This window comes from Musca domestica, unplaced genomic scaffold, assembly GCF_030504385.1.
Source record: "Musca domestica strain aabys unplaced genomic scaffold, Musca_domestica.polishedcontigs.V.1.1 6, whole genome shotgun sequence".
Classification (NCBI taxonomy): Eukaryota; Metazoa; Arthropoda; class Insecta; order Diptera; family Muscidae; genus Musca; species Musca domestica.
In genome coordinates this window covers 16314533-16337780 of record NW_026712363.1, presented here as the reverse complement: position 1 = coordinate 16337780, position 23248 = coordinate 16314533, and the positions used below count along the sequence as shown (strand labels likewise).

The window sequence follows — 23248 nt, the reverse complement described above, 5'->3', positions numbered from 1 at the left end:
TTCAAGGACCTGGAGAACTTCAATCGTACATTTTTTAGGACATTTTTAGACACAAAGAGACCTCAAATTATGGATTTGTGAGTAATACAAGGTGCGATGAAAAAAACTGCAACCAACTTCAGACTGCTCTCATTTCTAAGCCACTCGTCCGACAGCTGTTAACATTATTCCAGTGACAGCTCATTGTATTGTTTACAAGCGTACAAAAGCATTTTGGTGGGAATTTTCCCGGAAAAAAAGTTATTTGTGATGGAATCCAAGCGTGATAGTGTGATTTCTTCATATTTGGCAAGTGGCTATCCTTAGAGTACTCCAGCATTTAAATGTGGAATAAATATTTGTGTTTCGTACCATCGCTCGTTACCGTAACGCTGGCAGCGTAGCCCAACGTCAAGGAAGTGGACGGAAGAAAACAGCAACATCAGCAGAAATGGTTCGAAAAGTAAAGAGGCGAATTGATCAAAACCCGCGTCGCAGTGGCCGAAAAATGGCTCGTGAGCTGAACATATCGCAATATTCTATTCGCAGATATTGAAAAATGAGCTCGGGGTAAAGCCATTGAAATTCCAAAAAGTGCAAGAACTTATAGCACAACAGAAAAAAAATATATTCAAATAAGCTGAAGAGTTGCTACGCTTGGCCGAAAGTGGTGAACAGGCGAATTCGGTTTTCTCCGATGAGAAAAAATTCGTTGTCCAGCAGTTTGTAAACAAACAAACTGATCGTGTTTACTTGCCAAAGAGGTCAGCTGAAAATGTGTACCTTCGGTTGGCCACCAGAACTCAAGCGCCGGCCATGGTGATGGTGAGAGTTGCCATAACAGCTGATGGTCGTTCTCCGCTCGTATTAATCGACCGTGGCATCAGAATAAATGCCGAATATTATCGAAAATATATTAATGCCTTGGGCAGACATTGAACATTCCACCAGGACTCAGCACGCGCCACCCAAGAATGGTGGTTACAAAATGAGGTTATCCGCTTCATTTCCAGCGCATAATGGCCACCAAATTCTCCGGATACCAATCCGTTGGACTATTGTGTCTGGAGTATTTTGGAAAGCAAGGTTGGCACTAAAAAATACCAAAGTGTCGATCACCTCAAGCAAGCGCTTCGCCGGGAATGGGCCGAAATGCCGCAGAGCAACGTTCGGGCAGCGTGTGGCGGTTTCATTGGGCGTTTGAAGGCCATAATTCGTGACAAAGGTGACCAATTCGATCAAATCTAAACTTATTCTATAATTTGATGTTATTTCCGATCTGTTTCTTTCATTCAATAAAATTTAAAAAAAATGTAAAAATTATCGCGTTTGCACCCCACAAGAATGATGTTGGGAATCAGATATCAGATACAGCCCAGAAATACCTCTGCCAAATTTTATCAAGATCGGTTGAGATTTGGATATAGCTCCCATATATATCTTCAATCGATTTCGGGTTAATTGTGCACCAAATGGCCAATAACAGCCCAAATTACCTGAATTTCGGCACATCCGACCGAATTTAGTCTAGAAGCAAATACATCAAATTTGTTTAAAATTGGTTTAAATATAGCTTTAGCTCCCACATACATACAAAATTCTACCACAGGAGGTAGACCCCGCTACGAACTTTAAATACGGAATTTTATCAATAATAATTATTTAGCTTGAAAATGTGGAATTCGTCATAATACAGAATTTCGGAAAGTATCTTTATATATTATATCTCGAAAACGAGGATCTTTGTAGACAAATATAAGTAGCTGTAGCAAGTAAAAAAGCGTAAGTTCAACCGGAACGAATTTTGAATATCCTGCACCATTTGGAAATTTTAAAAATTAAAATCGTTGAAAATTCTGTTACAATCTTAAAAATACCGAATATAGCCGTTATATTGGGATCTATATGAAGTGGCTTTTGTCATGCGCCATTTTCTATCACAGGCTGTAGTACCTATCAGGAACTTCAAATACGAAATTTCAAACAATTTCGGTGAATATTGTATCCAAAATCGTCAATATACCGAATATAGGGAGGTACTGATATATGGGGCTAATACGAAGACCTGGGCCTGTATAGACAATTTTCTGTCATAGGCTTTAGTACCCATCTAAATATGGGAGATATACTATATCGTGGACCTATATAGACAATACTGTTCCAGTAAGTAAACTCCTTTTATGGATTTTCAGACAATTTCATTGAAAACTTTCGCTTTTCCAGTAGGCAGGTTAAGTTCGTAAATGGGCCATGTAGGTCCACGTTTTCATATAGCCCCCATATAACGGTACCTCCCGATATTCTGTATTTTGATGATTTTAGCGACACTATTTAACGGAATTGTTTCAAATTTGGTATTTGAAGTTCGAAAGGGATACTACAGCCTATGACAGAAAATTGTCTGTGCAGGTCCACGTCTTCGTATAGGCTCCATACATCAGTACCTCCCTATATTCGGTATTTTGACGATTTTAGGTACAATACCCACTGAAATTGTTTGAGTTGTCGTATTTGAAGTTCGCATTGGATGCTACAGCCTGTGACAGAAAATTGTCTATGCTGGTCCAGGTCTTCGCACAGCTCCGATATTACGGTACCTCCTTATGTACAATTTTTTGATTATTTTAGCTTTACCGTTTATTTTAAGTTTCGAATTTAAATATAGTAATGGCTTATGACAAAGAATGCCTATGTAGGATTTTTTTTTTGAAAATTTCCAAATTTTTTCCAAATGGTGGAGGGTATTCAAAGTCGAAAGCCGAACTTACTGCTTTTTAACTTGTAATTTTTATTAATTTTTTTAAGACACCAAATCATTATTTTTTAAGAATATTATTCAAGGACGAATAGTCCCCCATTAGTAGCTTAGAACCCTAACCGTGCTTTTTTTTAGAAAAATTTTCCGAAACTGAAACTTAAAAGACTTCACTTTGCTTTATTGCAATGGGGTTCTTTGTTATTTCAGCGCCATTCTTTCAAAATTGTTTCAGACAACAGACCTTGAATAGCATTCACCTGAAGTATATATGTAAATAACTTACCTCTTGGCTTCATCAAAAATACTCTATTCGGTCTAGGTACAATGCAAATGTTCCCCACAAAAATTCATTCATAATTGCCAGTGACAAAAACCCCAACCACACAATCATTTTCAACGATTATTTCAGCTTTTTCTTGTTTACAACAGGCTCCTTTCGTTAATGTGGTTGGGTGGTGGTTTGATGGTTGGCTGACTGACTGACTTTAAATAAAAATCGAATTCCAGAACACCTTTGCGCCATTATGGACTAACAGTGTGGTTGGTGGTAAAACTTTGTTGTGTTTGCATACCAGAAAGAAACGTTTACATAATTTTATAGCCAACATCGAACGATGGCAATGCCAGCCAGCCAGCCAGTCAGCAGCAGCATTAATTAAGCCAATATTCAATTCATATTGACTTGTTTAAAAAAAAAAAAAAAAAAAAAAAAAAAAAACTGAAAAGCAAAAACAACAACATCCAGATTGATTTTCTTGTGGTATTTACAAAATAAACAATACAGAAAAAAAGTCAAATACCAAAGCAACAACAACAACACCACCACCAACACCATGCGGATTTAATGTTAATTTTAAGCAACCTAAAAACTTGGACAGACTGGCAGCCAGTCTGCCTGCCAGCCAGCCACCCAGTTAAAGTAATAGAAACATGGAGGAATTCAATTGCACACCACCAACCAACCAACCGACCCACCGACCGACAAAGAGGACTGAACAAAATTAATGGATATGTTTGAAATTGTGGTATGATGATCGTCAATGTTCAGTTTGGTTCGATTTGCTTTATGGATTACTTGGCCAACAACCAACCGGTGTGCCAGTCATACATAGCCAACATATAATTTATGTTAAATTCCAATTTGAAATTGTTGTTTCTTTTTTCTGCAAATTTGTGCAATTTATTATTTTCAAGTTTTTAGCTATTCCCAAAGATTGGTGGTGCTTTATGTGGGTTATGTGAATGAATTTTTTAGCCGAAATATTTTTAAAAATTCAATTATTTGAGGTCTGGAGGTCCATAGGAAAATAATGGTAACAAATTTACGATTGTTGATAGGTCAGATTTCTACAAAAAAGAGATACGAAGGTGAACTTAAAAATAATATAACTAATTTAAAACCAGTAAGGAAAGGTCAAAAGTCGGGTGGGGCCGACCATACGATACCCTACACCACAATGCGTATTTAGTAGAGTTCACGTAACAAAAAAATTATATTTGAAATTTATGTGAAGTATATATACCGGACCGAGTTTCATCAAATGGCAAAATTCGATTGATATGAAAAAATCTAATCAATTTGTGTTGATATTACATATAGGGTGAGCAATAACCGTGAAATCGGATATATCGAAGCTATATAAAAATCTGAACCGATGTCGATAAAAATTGGTAAAGGTATTTTCGAGCATTGACTGATGTTGTGGAGTGCATATTACGCATGTGAGGGACTTTAACCCCAAATCGGATGAAACATATACATATATGGGAGCTATAGCTATATCTGAACCGATTTTCTCCATATTTGCTTTTCGACTGAATTCAGTCGGAAGTGCCAATATTCAGTCCATTTGGGCTGATATTAGCCATTTGGTGCACAAAAAACCTGAAATCTAATAAAAATATACATGGGGGCTAAATCCAAATCTGAACCGATCTTGAAAAAAAAATTTAAACATTTGTTTCTGATATCTGGTACCAAAGATTCCTGTTGTGGAGTGCATATTACGAATGTGAGGGACTTTAACCCCAAATCGGATGAATCATATACATGGGAGCTATGGCTATACCTGAATCGATTTTGACCAAATTTCATTTACTTGCATCTATACTGAATTCCTTCAAAAAAGCTAAAATTCGCCATTGGCCATTTGGTGCACAAAAACCCTGGAATCGAATAAAGATATAACCAAATCTAAACCGATTTTGAAAAAAAATAAACACTTATGCCTCAGCTGGTTCTGATATCTGGTACCAAAGATTACTGTTGTGGAGTGCGTATTACGAATGTGATGGACTTTAACCCCGAATCGGATGAAACATATTTATATGGAAGCTATAGCTATATCTGAACCGTTTTTCTCTAAATTTGATGTACTTGCTTCTAGACTTGCTTCAGGTCATTTGGACTGATATTGGCAAATTTGGTTCACAATTTACCCAAAAAAATACATATCTAAATTTGAAGCGATTGTCACCAATTTCAATAGGATTTGTCATTGGGCCAAACAAATATTGTTTGTGTCATTTCATCTCAATTGGATAATAATTGCGACCTGCATTTCGTTCAAAAAAGTACCTAGGCGGACGGAATGACATGCATAAATCGACTCAGAAAGTGATTCTATGAAGATCCTAAGAAGTAACTGGTCTATCTCTGGGTCTATCTCGCGTCCTTCTCCGAACAAATACAATAGAACTCCAATTATCCGAATTAATGTAGAGCGGCATTCAGATAATCAAATATTCGGATAATCGGATTTTTAGAAAAATGGTATTGGAGAGAATAAAAGCTACGTTTTGATATTTTTATTGAATTAAATGATAGAAACATGAAATTTTCAATTTCAACATCTCCGTTAATGCAAGCTGTTTTGCGGTCTTCAACAGTTTTCGGACAGCCAGGTCACGCATTCGCTTCACGGTGAGCAGTTGCAAGTGGTCACACTCGGGCTGACGCTCCATCCACTTCAAAGCAGTCTCGAGGCCGGCAAATGCTTCACTAGCTGATGGTCCAGCGTCTACTTCAACATCAGCAGAAAGTTCTTCTTCCACTTCTACATCTTCTCTCACACTTACAACAATTTCATCGTCATTGAGAATTTGAAAACCAGGGTCAGACAATTTTTTGTGATTCGGACAATCGGCGATTCGGATAGTCGGAGTTCGGATAATTGGAGTTCTACTGTAAACAAAGACATAAAACCCTTACCTCTATGTGGTGTAGGGTATAAAAAATAAACATAAACAAATAACAAAGCTGTAATTTCGGTCGGTCCGAAATTTGAATACCCTCCACCATTTGCAACGAATATGGTAATTAAAAAATAAAATCCATTAAAAATTCTGTTAAAATCTTAAACATACTGAATGTAGCCGTTATATTAGGGTATATACGACGACGTGGACCTGCATAGGCAAGTTTTGTTATAAGCCATTATAATATTCAAATGCGAAACTTAAAAAAAATCGGTGAATAATGTAGCTAAAATCATCAAAATGTCCTTATATATTATATAGGGCTATATCAATATGTGAACCTGCACAGACAACTCGTTGTCATAGGCTGTGATAACCATTACGAACTTCAAATACAAAATTTGAAAATTACCGAATATCGCGAGGTACCGTTATATGGGGGCTATATGAAGTCGTGGGCCTGCACAGACAATTTTCTGTCTTAGGCTGTAGTACCCATTACTTCAAACAAATTTGAAACATTTCCGGGGAATAATGTCGCTCAAATCACCAAAATACCGCGAAAATGGAAGTACCATTATATGGTACCTACAAAGTGTGGACCTACATTACCCATTTTCAATACCAAAAGTTCTGCAGATATAATACACATTTGAGTAAAATTTTATCATTATACTATGTATGGTGATGGTATGAAAGGGAACCCAATGCCAAAACTTCGGAATTCAGCATCATCCGTTGGAAATTTAAAATTAAAAAATTCTCCTTTGGAGGTCTTAATAAAAGTCATGGTCACTTAGAAAATCTCCCGAAAATTCTCACGGACTGTAGAAAAATAACTTTAAATGCAAATATGTTAAAACAAATAAAATGCTTTTCAAAATGATTATTAAGGCTGTTAATGCATAATTATGTTTCAATTATATTATTCTTTTTCAATTTTTATTAATATTTTTAGGCGTCAATGTGTTTTTCTATGAATCACTTTAAACTGAGAAGAAATAAAAAAGAAATGAAGTCATTTTTAAAAAAGAAAAACAAACACAAACTTTTACTAATTTGTTCTGATTTTAACTAATTTTTGATTTTCGTGTTAAACTACAACAAAAACAACAACAACAACGGCAAACACGTACACTGATACTTGTTCCCACATCTTTAACCATTTTCGGTTAATTATTATTTTTTATTTTTTTGTTATTAATAGTGTCTAACTGCCTTCTCTCGTGTTTTCTCCAATTTCTTTTCAGTACAAATCGGAAAAAAATAGTGGCTGACTGATTATTAACTTCATTATCATTAGACGGCGACGTAGCAGTTGAAGAACATCATCATTAGCAACAGAGACAACGTCATAATTAGCAGAGCAAGACAGCGTCATCGTCATTAGATCAGCAGTACCGGTCGCCAAGCATTTCTCAAACAAAATACAAGTTTCTTTTGTCAATCTTTCTTTTTGAAAAAAAAAAAAAAATATTTTTTTATATCAAAATTTCATTAAAATTATATTCCGAAGCAGCTTAAAAATGTCGTTTTGTTTGCTGAATTTGTTACAACCAAATCCCGAGAGTCACTACTGTTTCCAGTCTAAAACGATTTCAGCGAAATAATGTCTCAAAATGCTGCCGATAGTTTGGTAAGTACACGGAAATGTTTCAATGATTATTTTTTGTTTTTTCTTTGCAGAAAAAATTGGTTTAATTTCGTTTTTGTATTCGTTCGCTGTTGTTGTTAAATATTTTTGAACACGAAATGTGTGAATTTATTTGGTACACAATGACGGGCGTAATATTTTATAAACTTTTCGTTTTATCTACCCATTCTTCCTCTTCTGTTTCGTTTTGTTTGATCTATTGTTTGTTGTCGGTTAATGGCCATTATAGTGATTTTCATTATTTCTTGAGGATTTTTGTTTGATCTAAACAAAGTCGTATTTTGCGGCAAACAAACAAAAAAGCCATCACATCATTCTTCGTTTTAGAAAAAAACGACGAAAAAATTTTTGTTTTTTTTATAAAATTAGTTTTTATGTGATTGCGAATTTCTCGACCAAAGAATATGCCCGGAAATCATTCAACTTTAATTTGTCGTGGTGGTGCGCTACCATTAAAGATAGGGTTTATTCCGACTTGATATATCCATGAGACGCGTCTACCAAAACGTATCTCTAACCATGCTATAACGTGGTTTTTCGTCGGCTGAGGTAAGCTCAGCTGTAGCCAGGCTCTCCATTAGGACCCACTAAACCTTTTTCAAAAAACAATATAAGATGTATAAGTATGTCTACCCTCAGCCATTTTGATTTCTGTTTTGATAATTCAAGTTGTTGACTCCCTATGGAGTTAGTTCCAAAGGAATTGGCCAATATTGTCCATTTCGCATCGGACCTAAATGAATATGATATAAATATTGCGACGTGACAGGTTTGGACCATATTGCTTACTTTTGTTTGTCATAATCAGGAATCCTGTGGGCTGGTAGCAAAAGAAATGGTCCGAAGAATGGTCCATCTTTATAACAGAACTTGTGTTGATGGAAATATTGAGATAAACCACGTCTTGAATCGAATGGGATGTTAATTTCGCTTTTTATAAGCTTCATGGATATTCAAAAATTTCAGCCTTTGTGGGGGAGGTACCAGAAGGAGTGGACCGATATATCCCATGTTCAAAACAGATTTTTTCTTAGTGGAAGTAATGGGATATGTGTAATATAAAGAGAATCTGATGCTTATTTCGGATTTTATAAACGTTTTGGTTATCCAAATATTGGCCCTTTGTGGGGAAGGTACCAGAAGAAATGGTCCGATCTCTACCGTTTTTATAACAGATCCTGTGTTGATAGAAATATTCAGATGTACCAAGTCTAAACGTAATCGGATATTAATTTCGCGATTTCTGAGCTCAATGGATATGCCAGAAGAAGTGGACCGATATATTCCATTTTAACACCAGATCTTGGGTTTATAAAAATATTAGGATGTGTGAAATTTGAAGACAATCGGACTCTTACATCATATTTTATAAGTGTTAAAATTGTTCAAAATTTTGGCCTTTTGTGGGTCAATCAATATTGTCCATTTTCGCACCTGACTTAGCGCTGATGCAAATATTAGGATTCGCAAAGTTAGAGCAAAATCGGATCATCGATTATCTTTGTGTGCAATTAAATATATATATAGCCCTTCTTCGAACTCGATCTAAGTTTGACAATAATATTACGATGTACCATGTTTAGACCAAATCGGATATTTTCGAGCGGAGAGATATCCTGGTGCGCACGATATCTCTCCGCTCGAAAACCAAACAGACAGACGGGCGAATATCACTAGATCGACTCCAAATGTCCTGAAACGGATTTGGTCAAAAGAGATCTGGGGTCTAAAACCGTTATTTCGAAAAGGCACGCATTGGCCGTATCAAATTATATATACCCTCCCTAGGCATATGACTGAGGGTATAAAAACAAAATTAAACATATGTGGTCTGTTCCAGCACCACAAGAATGTAAAAATTGTTAATAGGAAAATCGATTTTCGCATTATGACAGGTTCTGGAACAGAGCAATGATTGCACGAGGTTATGTTCTTGATTCTACCATGTTGCTCACCACACAATTTTAAAATCGTTATCTTTTGAAATGTAAAATTATAACTTTAAATGCAAATATGTTAAAATTATGTTCTTGAATTTATGTGGGCATTCCGATTCAAATCATGATTCAAGTTTCAGTCCATTGTTTTCTTAAAGTAGCGAGATATTCGTGTTCCCATTTGGAAAAATAATGATACGAGGGTATCTTCTTAATTCTACCAGGCATTTAAAGTGAGAATACATAAAACGCTTTTTTGACTGGCTTAATTTATCGCCTGGCTTTTTTCGGAAAAGAACAAAGGAGCATAGGACCAAAATTGAACTAAGTCAACAAACTACAATGTCTTTGTTCCTCTACGAAGAAACCGGCCGGTGAATTAAGTCAGTCAAAAAGCCTTTTATGTACTCTCACCTTTAGCCATATTAATACCTTTATTCATATTTATAGGAAATCAGCCAAATTATTTTCCTCACACATAATAAGCTTTCCTCCGTTTTAAAATTCTCTGATCAATGTCTCCTAAATGTTAGAGATTTACCTGCCGAAGATCAACCAATTATCAGATTTATCAATGGTCGCTACTCGCATATCATCCTCAGTCATGAGTTTCAAACTTCTCTCTCCACAATATTTAATCAGAATATCGAATAAGTAATACGTTCTTATTTTTAGTTTTTTTTCTGAGTAACTTATTTTTATATTCCCAAAAAATAAACTGCTTCGAATACGATTAAATTAAACAAGCTTTCAGAAAATAGTTGTCTTTCTCACTGTCCCGATTTTAATTTCTTTTATTATTCCCAACCGCAACTGCACTATGACATGTCACACGTTCTCGGCACATCATCATTAACTGCTCCGAAAAAATGTCAACGACAGACGAAACTGAAAGAATTCACGTTTTTTTTTTTGTTTGTTTTGTCTTCCATAGAAGTGTGGCCAAAACAATTTCAAAACAATTATTTATAATCACGTTTCGGATGTGAAACTTATAAATGTGACGTGTGAAGAATGTTAAATATTTCCAAGTCAATACAATTCCAATAGACCTTCACCCATAAAATGAAGCAGAACAAAAATTGGGTAGCATTGGGCACGTTTTTTCTGTTTCTTTTTAATAGGTTACTGTAATTTTACAATGTAATAGATCTTTTTATAATTTGGCTGTCAATTAAAAGAACAATTACAAATTAATTGAAATTCAATTTGAAGAATGGGGTTAAGTGGGAATTTTTCAGCTGGCCAAAATGTTAATTCTGAAAATGGTTATTTAGTTTAACTTTGAATCGGACTTTTGTCCAAAAATATTTGTCCATGAATGGGAAATCAGTATTCTATCCAGGGTAAAATTTTGTCAGGGTAACCTAGGAATTCGTAATGGGAAACAATATTTGATTTTCCGAGTTCACGAGTTTGTGTAAAATTAAAAACTCAATTTTTGCAAATAACTGATTTTTGAAAGCCACAGAAAATCAATTACTCGAGTTTTCGTCGACTTTTTTGATGCCTATCTTGTAATTATTGTTGTTGTTAGTCTTTTTTTCAAATTTTTACATGAGTCACTAAAGGTCCTTCTTTCAAAAAAATTGAAAAAAACTGACTTTAATTGGAACCGTAACAAATTAAAAATAGTCTACATAACTATTTGTCATTAATTTCAGCAATCGGTTCCAGAATGCATTACAACTCAAAGTTCGATAAATCAAAGGTCGAATTATATATCTCTAAAGAAGAGAGTCTTCTTTGACTGGCTTCTTCGGAAAGAACAAAGGAGCATAGGGCCAAAATCGTACTAAGTCAACCTAAAACTCCTTTGTTTTGCTTTGTTCATCTACGAAGAAGTCAGCCGATGATTTATACCAGTCAAAAAGCGTTTTTTGTATTCTTCTCTAAAAGGGTTTTTTGACTGGATTAAGTCATCGGCTGACTTCGTCGGAAAAGAACAAAGGAGCGTAAAGACAAAATCGAAATATATTCAGCTCTTCATTTTCTGTAAATTACCTTCCCAAATTTTGTTTAATTGAAAACAAGTTCCCATCCCTCAGCCATATGGCTAGTGAGTGTATATATCATTTGATACGGCCAAAACGTGTCTCATCGAAATAACTGTTTTAGATCCTAGATATCTTTGGACCGAATCCGTTTCAAGACATTTGGATTCGATCTAGCGATATCCGTTCGTCCGTCTGTCTGGCTGGCTGGATGGTCCATTTTGGTCCAATCTTGACACATCGTAATATTATTATCAAAGTTAGTTCGAGTTCAGAGATCGGTCCACTCCTTCTGGCTTATCTCCCTCAAAAGATCGAAATTTTCAAAAAAATATTTGTTTGCACAGAAATAGAAAGAATGACCCGAGTTTGCTCAAACTTTGCTAATCGTAATATCTGCATCAGAGCTAGTTCAGGTGTGAATATATTAATTCATTCCCTCTGGAACCTCCCCAACAAAGGGTCAAAACTTTGAATATCCGTGAAGCTCATTCAGACTTGCCACATCTCAATATGTCTATCAACAAAAGGTCTGTTATAAAGATGGTAGAGATCGGATCATTGCTTCGGGTCGAATTTTTGAATAAACAAAAAGAATATAAAATCCGGATCTCTTCACAAGATCTGCTGTGAAAATTAATATATCAGTCAACTCCTTTTGGTACCTCCCTCACAATGGGTCAAAATTTTTAATATCGATGAAGCTCATAAAACGAGAAACTAACATCAAGTCAGCGATTCTTAACAACTTGGTATATCTAAATATTTCTCTCAATCATAATTAACCCATAAAATTGCATATAAATATTCGATTTTCTTTTAATGTCCATGCCAGGCCAGCCGGTTATATTCGTCAACTCACGCACATTTTAACTTTTTTTTTTAAATGACCACATATCTCTCATAAAGTGAAGGAAGTAACCAATTTAATCCAAACCGGTTACATCGCAGTATTTATATCATATTTAGTTAGGTCCGGTACGAAATGGATAATTTTGGCCTATTCCATCGAAACATGGTCCATAGAGGGTCAATAATTTGAATAATCATAACAGAAGTCAAGATATATTTCAATAAACGAACATTGGCTGAGGATACACATCTGTCGACAAAACCGACGCTTTTGCAATGAGATTTTTTAAAAAATGATTGTGTGAGGTTGTCTTCCTGATTCCACCATAGTTCTACCCACAGAAACATAATTATTACCTCAGCTTTTTAAACGTTGTCACTCATGAGTTTTCAAAAGTGTAAAAAAATAACTTTAAATGCAAATATGTTGAAACTATCATCCAAAGAATGTTCTTGAATTTATGTCGGCATTCCCATCCAAACTCATAGCTCATGTTTCAATCCATTGTTTTCTTAAACCAGCGAGATATTCGTGTTCCCATTTTTGTTATTTTCATTAGATTGGCTCTTCTCACTTTTGGAAAGCAAAACGTGAGAATTATATTAAAACGAAATGATTGATGATATGAATGAGAAGTTGTGCGCTCTTGTCTTAACAAAGATAACTTAGCTAAATAGAAAAAAAAAAACAAGAAAACAAAAATGATTATAACAAATTATATTTAAATTATTTACCAGCGGAAACTGGCCATTCACTATCTTAGATTTGAATACCGCCACACTGAATTTCATTACAGCCACAAAAACCAGATTCAAATTCAGCTAAATTAATATGTGAATGCTTTGTTAGCTGCTGCTGCTACTCGATGTTTATGAGTAATCGCTTAATTGTGGATATTGTTGCAAAACTCATAGAGAAATGCATAAATTAAGTAATTTTGCTATACGGTTTTTGCTTCCTCACCCCACCCCCCTTCCAACATCATTTTATGGTTTGACTTTGAAAAGCGTGGGAGTTTTGAGACCAATTCTCCTCGTTAGAGGAATGTTATTTTCTGTGTGCTATGTGCTAAATGTTTGTGTGGCAATTGAGGCTTTGCTGTTTTGGCAACATCTCTTGGCAATGTAAACAATTGCTTAACAGAAAAAGAAATAACAGAGAGCAAGTGTGAGAGAGTGAATTGAGAACAATAACAGAGAATAATTCTGGTTATTAACAGACATTTTCTTTCGTAACAGTAAGAATTTGTAATAGATTAATGTTAAGCATTTGTGATTGTAGAGGAGAGAATGTTAACAAAAAAGGGGAAATAACAGAATGTAAGCAAACCAGACTCAAGATACAGTGGACACAAAACAATTAGGACACTAGTCAAAATCTTATGAAAGAAGACCAGAAAAAGGGTCTTGTTTCAATGCAACATCCTCATTATGATATAAAAGAGTAGCGCATTAACTGACTGTCTGATGGAGGATTAACGCCCAAACGAAACGACTGAAGCTAGAATCTTGAAATTTGGCACGAGGGTCAGTCTTGGTTTGTACTAAAGGGTACGAAAACTACTATATATTGAGTAATTTATATTGGTCTAACGGAATGAGCTAGAATTGTGAAATTCGGAAAGAAAGTCACTGTTGGAATACAAAATAGATGCAGCAAAGGATTTTTAGAAATTCGAACTTTAAGGTTACGAAAAGTGCTTAAATGGTACTAAACTTCTAAAAAGAAGCCATTTTGTATTATGAGAACGAATAGAGCTAAAAACTTAAGGTGAGAGTACATAAAAAGTTTTTTTTGGCTGGCTTCTTCGTAGATGTTCGATTAGTTCGATTTTGACTTTATGCACATTTGTTAGTTTCCGAAGATGCCAGTCAAATAAGCGTTTTATGTATTCTCCCCTTTAAAATTTGGTGTGAGAATCAAGGTTGGAAAGTTTGATAAATGAAGGTGGTTTTGGAAATCTATACTAAGTGTGCGAACTGTACTAAATGGTACTAAATTTGTAATAGCTTGATTAAGGGTGAAGCTGGATTTTTTTAGGAATTTTATATTGAGATCCCTGTAGGTGGCAAGTTTGTGATAAAAAAGGGATTTGGAAAATATGTACTGCATGTATACGACAAGTACTAAATAGTACTATATTTGGTACAATTTGGATTGGGTGAACAGATAGCGCCTGAAATTCGGTATTAGGGGTGTTTCAGGTGTATTCCGGACATATGGAGGTGCTTTCGGAAATGAGTAATATAATTGTACGAAATGTACTGAATGGTACTATATTTGGTATTGGGTGAAGGGATAGGAATAAAATTCTGAAATTTGATATTTTGGTTACTGATGGTATCTGTGTTTTAGATTTAGATTTGGTTTGGAAATGTGTCCTATATTTGTACAAAGTACTAAATGGTACTAAATTTTTTATTGGGTGAAGAGATAGAGCTGAAATTTTATATGGATGTCACTGTTGGTGTATGTGGTTAAATTATGGCGGTGTTTTTGGAAATGCGTACTATAATTGTACGAAAAGTGCTATGTGGTACTAAATGAGGTATTGGGTGAAAGGATAAGAATGTTGAAATTTAATATTGGGGCTCTTTAGGTATCTGGGATTGAGATATGGAGGTGGTTTTGGAAATACTACAATTGTACGAAAAATAGTAATTGGTACTAAATTTAGTAGTGGTGTAAGGATAGAGCTGAAACTGTAAAATTTTAAATTGCTAGGACTATTGGCGTCTGGGATTGAGATATGGACAGTTTTTGAAATGAGTACTAAAATTATACGAAAAGTACTAAATGACACTAAATTTGGTATTGAGTGAATATATAGAGCTGGAACCCCAAAATTTGATATTGAGGTCTCTGTTGGCATCTGAAATTGGATATAAAGGTCACCGTTGGTTTCTAGGGTTTACATAAGTAGACTTAAATAATTTGGTACTAAAAAAATGTATATGGTTCCATTGTGCAATGGTTTTTTCTATATCATTCTAAATAAATTCCTAATATTCTTTCCCTAAAAGAAAAATTTTAATAATATATAAAACCTGGAAATTTAGTACGATGTAAGAAGTTTTGATGAACAAATTTTGTCGAAATGAACAAATTGTGGATTTTGAGTTCTAAGAAGTAAAAAAGTAGAAAAGTTCCGGGCCGGGCCGAACTTTTAATAGCCCCAGTAACTGAAAGGAATTTTCAAAATTAAAAAAAAAATCAGTTGAAAATTGCGGTTATACGTTTAAAAACTCCGAATATCAGGCGTTAGGGTATATGGGCCATAGAAAAACGTTGACCTTTACAACCAAAGAAGGTGGTGCCTGTTACGAACGGCAAATGCCAAGTTTGAGATAATTCTGTTAGAAAACGTGGATATCATCAAAATACCGAATATTGGGAGGTAGTCTTATATTGTGCAGGAAATTTCTGTCACAGGAGGTAGCAGTCATTACAATCTCTAATTCAGGTAAAAACTGTAAAACAAATCAAAAATACGAAAATATTTGGAGGTACAGTTATTTGGAGTCTATAATAAAACTTGGACCTATATGTACAGTTCTCTACAAGTACCTTTCGTTTATACTGAAAACAAATGCCCAAAATTTCATGTTTTGAAATTGTGACAAAAACACCAAAAAAAAAACCTTTAATCTGCCGATACAGTTATATGTGGCATATACCCAAATATGAACCTATATAGCCCATATTCGATACCAAAAGTCCTGACCTAAAACACATCTGAGTAAAATTTTGTCATCCTACTTCATTTCATTCGGAAGCTAGAGTGATTTCCACAGACGGACATCGCTAAATCGACATATAATTTTATGGTGATCAAGAATATATAAATTTAGTTGGGTCTAAAATGCATACTGCGAGGCGTTTTAAACGGAAGGACAAAGATACAAAAGATGTATAAAAATTCATTTCTTGCCATCACTATCTGGAACTTTCTTACTTACTTCCTTTGAGGAATTCAAATGATTATTGATCAGCACAATAAATTTAAGCGATTCTGAGAAAAGTTCACATGATCCGAATCTCCAAAGAGCAACTTAAAGATATTTAGGAGGTGCCAATTCATCCCAGGGCGAAGGGATCAGGGCTCTATAATTGATATGCCATTACAAACCAACAACTCATGATCTTGGTGACATTTATCTTCAAACAAGATAGCACCGCTTCCCACCCATCCCATCAATCAATGGATTTATAGATTCGATGAGCAGATAATTTCATATTCGTTCTGTTCACCAAGATGGTGTGATATAACACCGTAAGTCTTTTTATTATGGACAATGAGGACACACCTGCTTCTATTCAGACCATCTGACCCGAAATCGCGGCCAACATTTGATTAATATTCAAAAAACTTCCAAACAATGTTCTATCAACTTATAATAAACATTCCCCATTCAATTTTCTTCTTTTTTTAAGGAAGAACACCTTATGTGAATCTTGCTTCGTGTTCTAGTTTTCCATATAAACAAATAATTTGTTACTTTCTGAAATTATAACTTTAAATGCAAATATGTCAAATTAAATGCGTATCAGACGTTCTCCTCTTATCCACCAATTTTACAGCCCAACCCTCGTATCGGGGCTGCAACAAATCTCCCACAATTTTAAATCTAACCAAAATTATCTAATAACAAATATTTAACGTCATATGAATTATCATCTTTCATATACCTATTTCTTTTAAGAGTAAAACGTTTTTTGCTACAATGAATGCTTTGTTGTGGTTTTGTGTTGCTGTTTGTTTTTAGCTAAATACAGCGAGATAATTTAGTGCAAAAGCAATTTGTCAAATATACAAAACATTAAGATCTTGAATGCGACGAAATAATTGAATTCTGTGGTTGAGAACTGATGTGTGTCGTCGACGACTGGGAACCAACAACCCCCTAGAAAACCAAACAATGTTAAACACAACCAATGTTCTCTCTCTCTCTCTCTGTGTTTTCTCATCATTGTTCTGATGAGTATTAAATTTGTTATTCTTAACGGCGACAAACAGAGGAATTAAAACAAAAGATGAATTCGGTGTTTGAGCAACCGTGAAGAGTTTTATTTAATTTTTGTGTACTCTATGGCAGGGATGGAAGTTGTGGATCGAATTTACATTTGTAAAATATAACTCTTGTACGTGTATCTGCAGATATTGTTTAAAATCATGGTTGATCATATTATGTAGTTAGTAACTTTTGTTTTAGGCTCATAATTAAGGATTTATATCATTATATCTTTCATATTTCGTCAACAAATTACATTATAGACCCTCATTTTTGTTACGGAAACCATTTTCGCTACATTTGTTTGCACTTTTACCCGTTAGGTTGCTGCATTTTGTTTGAAAAACTCTTTCAAAGAATAATATTTATTCCCGCTACGTATATTAAACTATTTTTATACCCTCTACCATTCTATGAAGGGTATATTAACATAGCCCCTATATAAAAATTCCTCCAGATATTAGGTATTTGGATGATTTTAGCGACATTATTAATCGGAATTGTTTCAAATTTCGTGAAAATTATGACAAAAAATTGCTTATAAAAGAACATGTCTTAGTATAGCCCCCATATAAGGGGTTTCATTTGAGAGGTATTTTTTCAACGGAATTTTTATGAAATTTTTTAAGTTCCTTCAAAATGGTGGAGGGTATTTAAAGATGATTTGTGTAAAGTATTTGCGACACATGAAAATTGATGTAGGTTTTTTATTTCTGTTTAAATGTCTGATCAGTATAAATTTGAAAGTTTTCCACATTACTGCTAACAATGTCCAGAATTAGACTAATGCATAAATCCAGTTTTATGCTATTGTCAAATCTAAAAATTAATTAAACCAGCAGGGAAAGGTCAAAAGTCGGGCGGGACCGACTATATGATACCTTAAATCAAAATGTTTATTTAGTAGATCATGCTTATTTAGTAGGCTGATATTAGCCATTTAGTGCACAATAAACCTGGCATCGGAAAATATATATATGGGAGCTAAATCCTAATCTGGTCTGATCTCGATAAAATTTGACAGAGGTATTTTTGAGTCCCAAACAGCTGGTGTATTTTGTGTTTTTTCACTGTCCAAAATCTTCAGTTTGGTCTATAATTTAACCATGAATCGTCTTACAAACAACGCAAAATAATATGTTATGTCTTAAGAAAGTTCATTGAGCGCTTCTTCCACCAAAGCGGCTATTCGGGCTATGGTGACCAAATTTCGCGCCAAATTTGCATTTTTGGACATTAAAGTACTACCAAGCTTACGTAGAGTACAAACCGAAGAAAATATCACAGCTGTATCAGTCTGTGATGACCATCAATTATTGATTCGTCGCCGTACACGGCACTCCTTTACTCTACTCTAAAAAAATTTTGCGGAAGGGTTTAAATAAATTAAATTCGACCGACCTACCTCAACGCAGAATTTTTGGTGAATGGGTTCGTGGAAAGTTGGCCGAAGATTTACTTTTTTTTATCGAAAACTGTTATTCAGCAAAGAAGCTAATTTTTGGCTGAATTGGAACGTAAATAAACAGAATTGTGGATTTCTGAGTATAGATCAGCCAAAAGGATTGTAAAAGCGACCAATGTACCCAGAAAAAGCTCCATTTTAGTGGGATTTCTTGGCTGGTGGCATCATGGAATCGTATTTCTTCAATGATGCGAATCTTAACGTTACTGTGAATGTTGAGCTTTCAGTACTGAAGTGAAATAATAAATTTCTGAATTTTGTGTTTTTTAAAACTTTCTCTATAGCGCTTTTTATTATACCCTCCACCCTGAAAAGGTGGGGTCGTCGTAGACCCCATAAAGTATAATAAAGTATAATCCGCATAAAATTCGATTCAACGATGTCCGTCTGTCTGTCTGTTGAAATCAATATACAGCCCATATTACAGTTGGGGTAGAGGTTTAAAATTCGGCACAACAATTCAACAGTTGGAGGAGCATTGTATGTTTAGGTCCACATTGTATGTATAGGTTCGTATAGCCCTCATATAACTATACCTCCCGATATTCGATAGTTTGATGATTTTCGCAACATTTTTCCACGGATTTGTCAAAAATTTGTATTTGTAGGTCATAATAGGCTCTATCTCTTGTGATGGAACATTGTATGTATAGGACCACGTTTTTGTATAGCCCCCATGTAACGGTACCTCAAGATACTCATTATTTTGATGATTTTTACCACATTTTTCCACGGATTTGTTAAAAAATTGGTATATATAGGTCCCCGTTTTGGTATAGCCCCAATATAACGGTGGGGCTATACCAACCCCAAGGTGTTTTAAAGACAGCAGCGTCTGACCCATCATGAAAATGTATGTTAAATATTTCCTTTTATGTGCCTTAGCAATTAAAACATCCCATCCCTGGGTGCCATGTAACATGTTACAACATTTGATGAGAAGAGTATTTATGGTGAGTGATGGATGATGATGCGTCTTGTAAATTTTCTACTCTCATTGTTCTGTTAAGGGTTTCTCTCTCTGCTTTCTCTCATTGTTTACCTCAGAATGAACGGAGCACAAAAAAGGAATCAGACGCACACTCGAATTGTGTGATGTTTTGTTGTTGTTCAAACTGTTTTAATAGGGGGCCTGTGTGGTGTGGTGGGTTGTTTTGCTTTGTTTTTATTATTTTGCTAGGCTGATTGCCAGTCAGTCCTCTTTCTTTCTCTCTGTATTTCACTCTCTCGTATATCTGCCGTTGCATGGTAATTATTTTTGTTTGGGTACTCACTTGGTTTTGGCAGTTTGTTGGCAGCGGTGAGCGCGTTAAATACACACAATTGTTGAAAAAGCGGCGCGGCGGTCTAAAGAAGTTCTGAATTTGAAAGAAAGAATATTCGAAATAATTAAATATTTTTGTTTTGTGTGTCCATAGAATATTTTTGTTGTCAAATTATTGTGGTTATTATTTTTGTTTCGTATCGAATGTGATGACAAATTTGTGTGAAAACAAGAGAATGATTTGAATTATTAAAAAATATAGAAAAGAAAAATGCAAAATAAAATTTTATGATATAAAAATTCGTGTATGAAAAGTTCTCAAAAAGTGAGAAAAAATAGAATTTGTGTGAAAAGAAGAGGTGGAGTGAAGTAAAGGGAAAAAATTGCCAGTTTACCTTGAAATCCTTGGAGATAACATTAATTTAGTGGCCATTAAAATTGTCTGCCGTGAATGAGAAGAACATTTCTGCTGCAGGAAAGTAGTGCAACGAACCCTTGAAAGTGGCAATTTCCAACCACTTGGACAGCAACATTGAAAGGCGTCTAACATTACAGTTGTTCAGAATTTGTTTTCCTTGTTGCTGTTGTTAAGTAGTAAAGTAGCAACAACAACCACACGGATCGAGACGACACTGAATTTGCTCATCCCCTGCAACAAGGTTTGGGCTTGATGTTGGAGGGTTATTTTTTTTTTTTGCTACAACTCGGCTCAATTTCCAATTTTCAAAACAGCATTGCCTGCCTTTGTTTTCCTAACCAATATATAAACAACAACCACCACCATCGCCTTCACCACCCTGTCACCCGTCAAGCAGATAGTGCAAGCCAAACCACTCCTTGTCTGGCCAAAGGGAGTTCCAACAACGACAACAAAAACAAGTAACGGGAATAACTTGTTTCTGTAATTGTTGCATGCAGTGGGTATTTCTTGGCAAGGATAGCAGCCGTAACGGTTTGGGAAAACCCCACAACAACAACACACAAAGAAAACTGGTTATACACAGGGATACGGGTGAATCATCATCATCATCAACTCAATTATTGGGGAAGAGCGACAAAAATAACTGGGATCAATAAATTCTTTGGATTTTGTCAAGCCACCACTGCCAGACAGCCGTACCAAAACTACCACCAATACCAAAAAAAAAAAAAAAAAACAGCAACAACAACAACAATAAACATCCAATAATTTTCTTTCCCTCAATCCCAGAAGCCATTACGGCCAAGAACACCATCACAACGGCTTCAATTACATCGAAATCACTGTCGAAATCGTCCTCATCGAATTCGTTGAGTATTCGACAGAAATTTGAGGATTTATTAAATTTGGTGAAATATGATTTGAAGAAATCACCATCCACACCCGCCGCCTACGCGTGGGCCACATTTCCCAAACGTTATCGGGGCAAGGAGCAACGTCAACCCTGCAACGTCTTCGCCACACATCATCCAACGTCAGCAACAGCACCACGTCGCAGTCGTCATCGTTTACAGCCGGGCGGATTTGCAGATAAACGATTTCAAATGGTAAACAAATCCAGACTTGTCCAACTAACAATCGATAAATGTTGTGTGCCAAATGTTGTAAATGACAAAGAAAGCAAATACTGTGACTAACAAAAAATTGAAACAATTCTTTAAAAATATTTTTTGCAAATTTCCATAACAGCAGCAATAATAAAAAAATAGTAATAACATTATATTCAAAACAAGTTAAAATGTATCAGCCGGTTTTGCCGACAGATGTATATCCTCAGCCAATGTTCGATTATTTAAATATATATTTGACTTATGTTTGATTATTCAAATGTTTGAACCTCTATGGAGTAGGTTCCGAAGGAATGGGCCAACATTGTCTACTTCGTATCGGACCTAAATAAATATGATATAAATATTGCGACGTGCCAGATTTGGACTATAATGGTGACTTTTTTCACTTTAATGAGATATGTTATAATTATACCCTACACCACAAGGTGGTCAGGGTATTATGTCTTTGCGCATTTGTTTGTAACAGGCAAAAGGAAACGAGATAGACCCATAGTTCCTTTTGATGATCTGCATAGAATCACATTTTGAGTCGATTTATGCAATCCCGTCCGTCCGTCTGTCCATGAATTTTTGTAAACAAAGTACAATTCGCATTTATTGCCCTATTCAGATGAAATTTTGTAAAAATCATTAGTTTGGCCCAAGGACGAACCCTATTGAAATTGGAGATAATCGATCAAAATTTAGATATAGCTCCCATATATATCTTCGTCCGATTTGCCTTTTATTGTTCACCAAACGTGTAATATCAGTCCGAATATTATGGAATTTTGCACATACAACCAGATTAGGCCTGAAAATAAGTATGCCAAATTTGATCGAAATCGGTTCAGATATAGCTTTAGCTCCCATATATATTGTTCATCCGATTTGTTATTTTTGTCCTCCGCAGCCGTAATATGCACTCTGTAACAACAATATTTGGGGAAATATATCAAATACAGCTCAGAAATACATTCTCTAAATTTTATCGAGATTGGTTCAGATTTGGATATAGCTCCCATATATAACTTCGTCCGATTTACCTTTTATTGTGCACCAAACGTCTAATATTTGCCCAAATATGATGGAATTTGCCACATACGACCGAATTGAGTCTAGAAGCTAGTATGTCAAATTTGGTGAAGATCGGATCAGATATAGCTATAGCTCCCATATAGATTGTTCATCCGATTTGTTGTATTTGTTACCCACAGCCGTAATATGCACACCTTAACAACGATATTCAGGGAAATATATCAAATACAGCTCAGAAATATCTTTGCCAAATTTGATCGAGATCGGTTCCGATTTGGATATAGCTCCCATATATATTTTTATCCGATTTCAAATTAATTGTGCATCAAATGGGCAATACAAGTCCGAATTTAAAATATACAACTGCTTCGGCATATTTAGTCCTTTGAACTTTAAATTATAATTATGATCATAGCGTGTATGTTTGAATTCTCCCATAAAAACTTTTAATTGTTATGCACAGCTCTAAGAAATTAGCAAAGTGGTGTAGGGTATCATAAAGTTGGAACCGCCCGACTTTAAGACTTTCTTTACTGGTTTTTAAAAATGTTAAAATGTGTGTATTT

The 23248-nt window shown here is 35.1% G+C and overlaps 1 protein-coding gene across 3 annotated transcripts in view; it reads left to right on the top strand.

The window, feature by feature from the left end:
* LOC101891529 (ral guanine nucleotide dissociation stimulator-like 1) overlaps positions 1-23248 on the top strand; it is an 85154-nt gene that overhangs the window by 13975 nt on the left and 47931 nt on the right. The window contains exon 2 of one of the 3 annotated variants that reach the window (XM_011294211.3): positions 7186-7571. In XM_011294211.3, coding sequence (XP_011292513.1) covers positions 7545-7571 — 27 coding nt within the window. In that variant the 5' untranslated portion in view covers positions 7186-7544. Of the gene's footprint in view, positions 1-7185; positions 7572-20061; positions 21642-23248 lie in introns of those variants that run through there. The other 2 variants (XM_005183471.4, XM_011294212.3) reach the window with 2 other exon arrangements.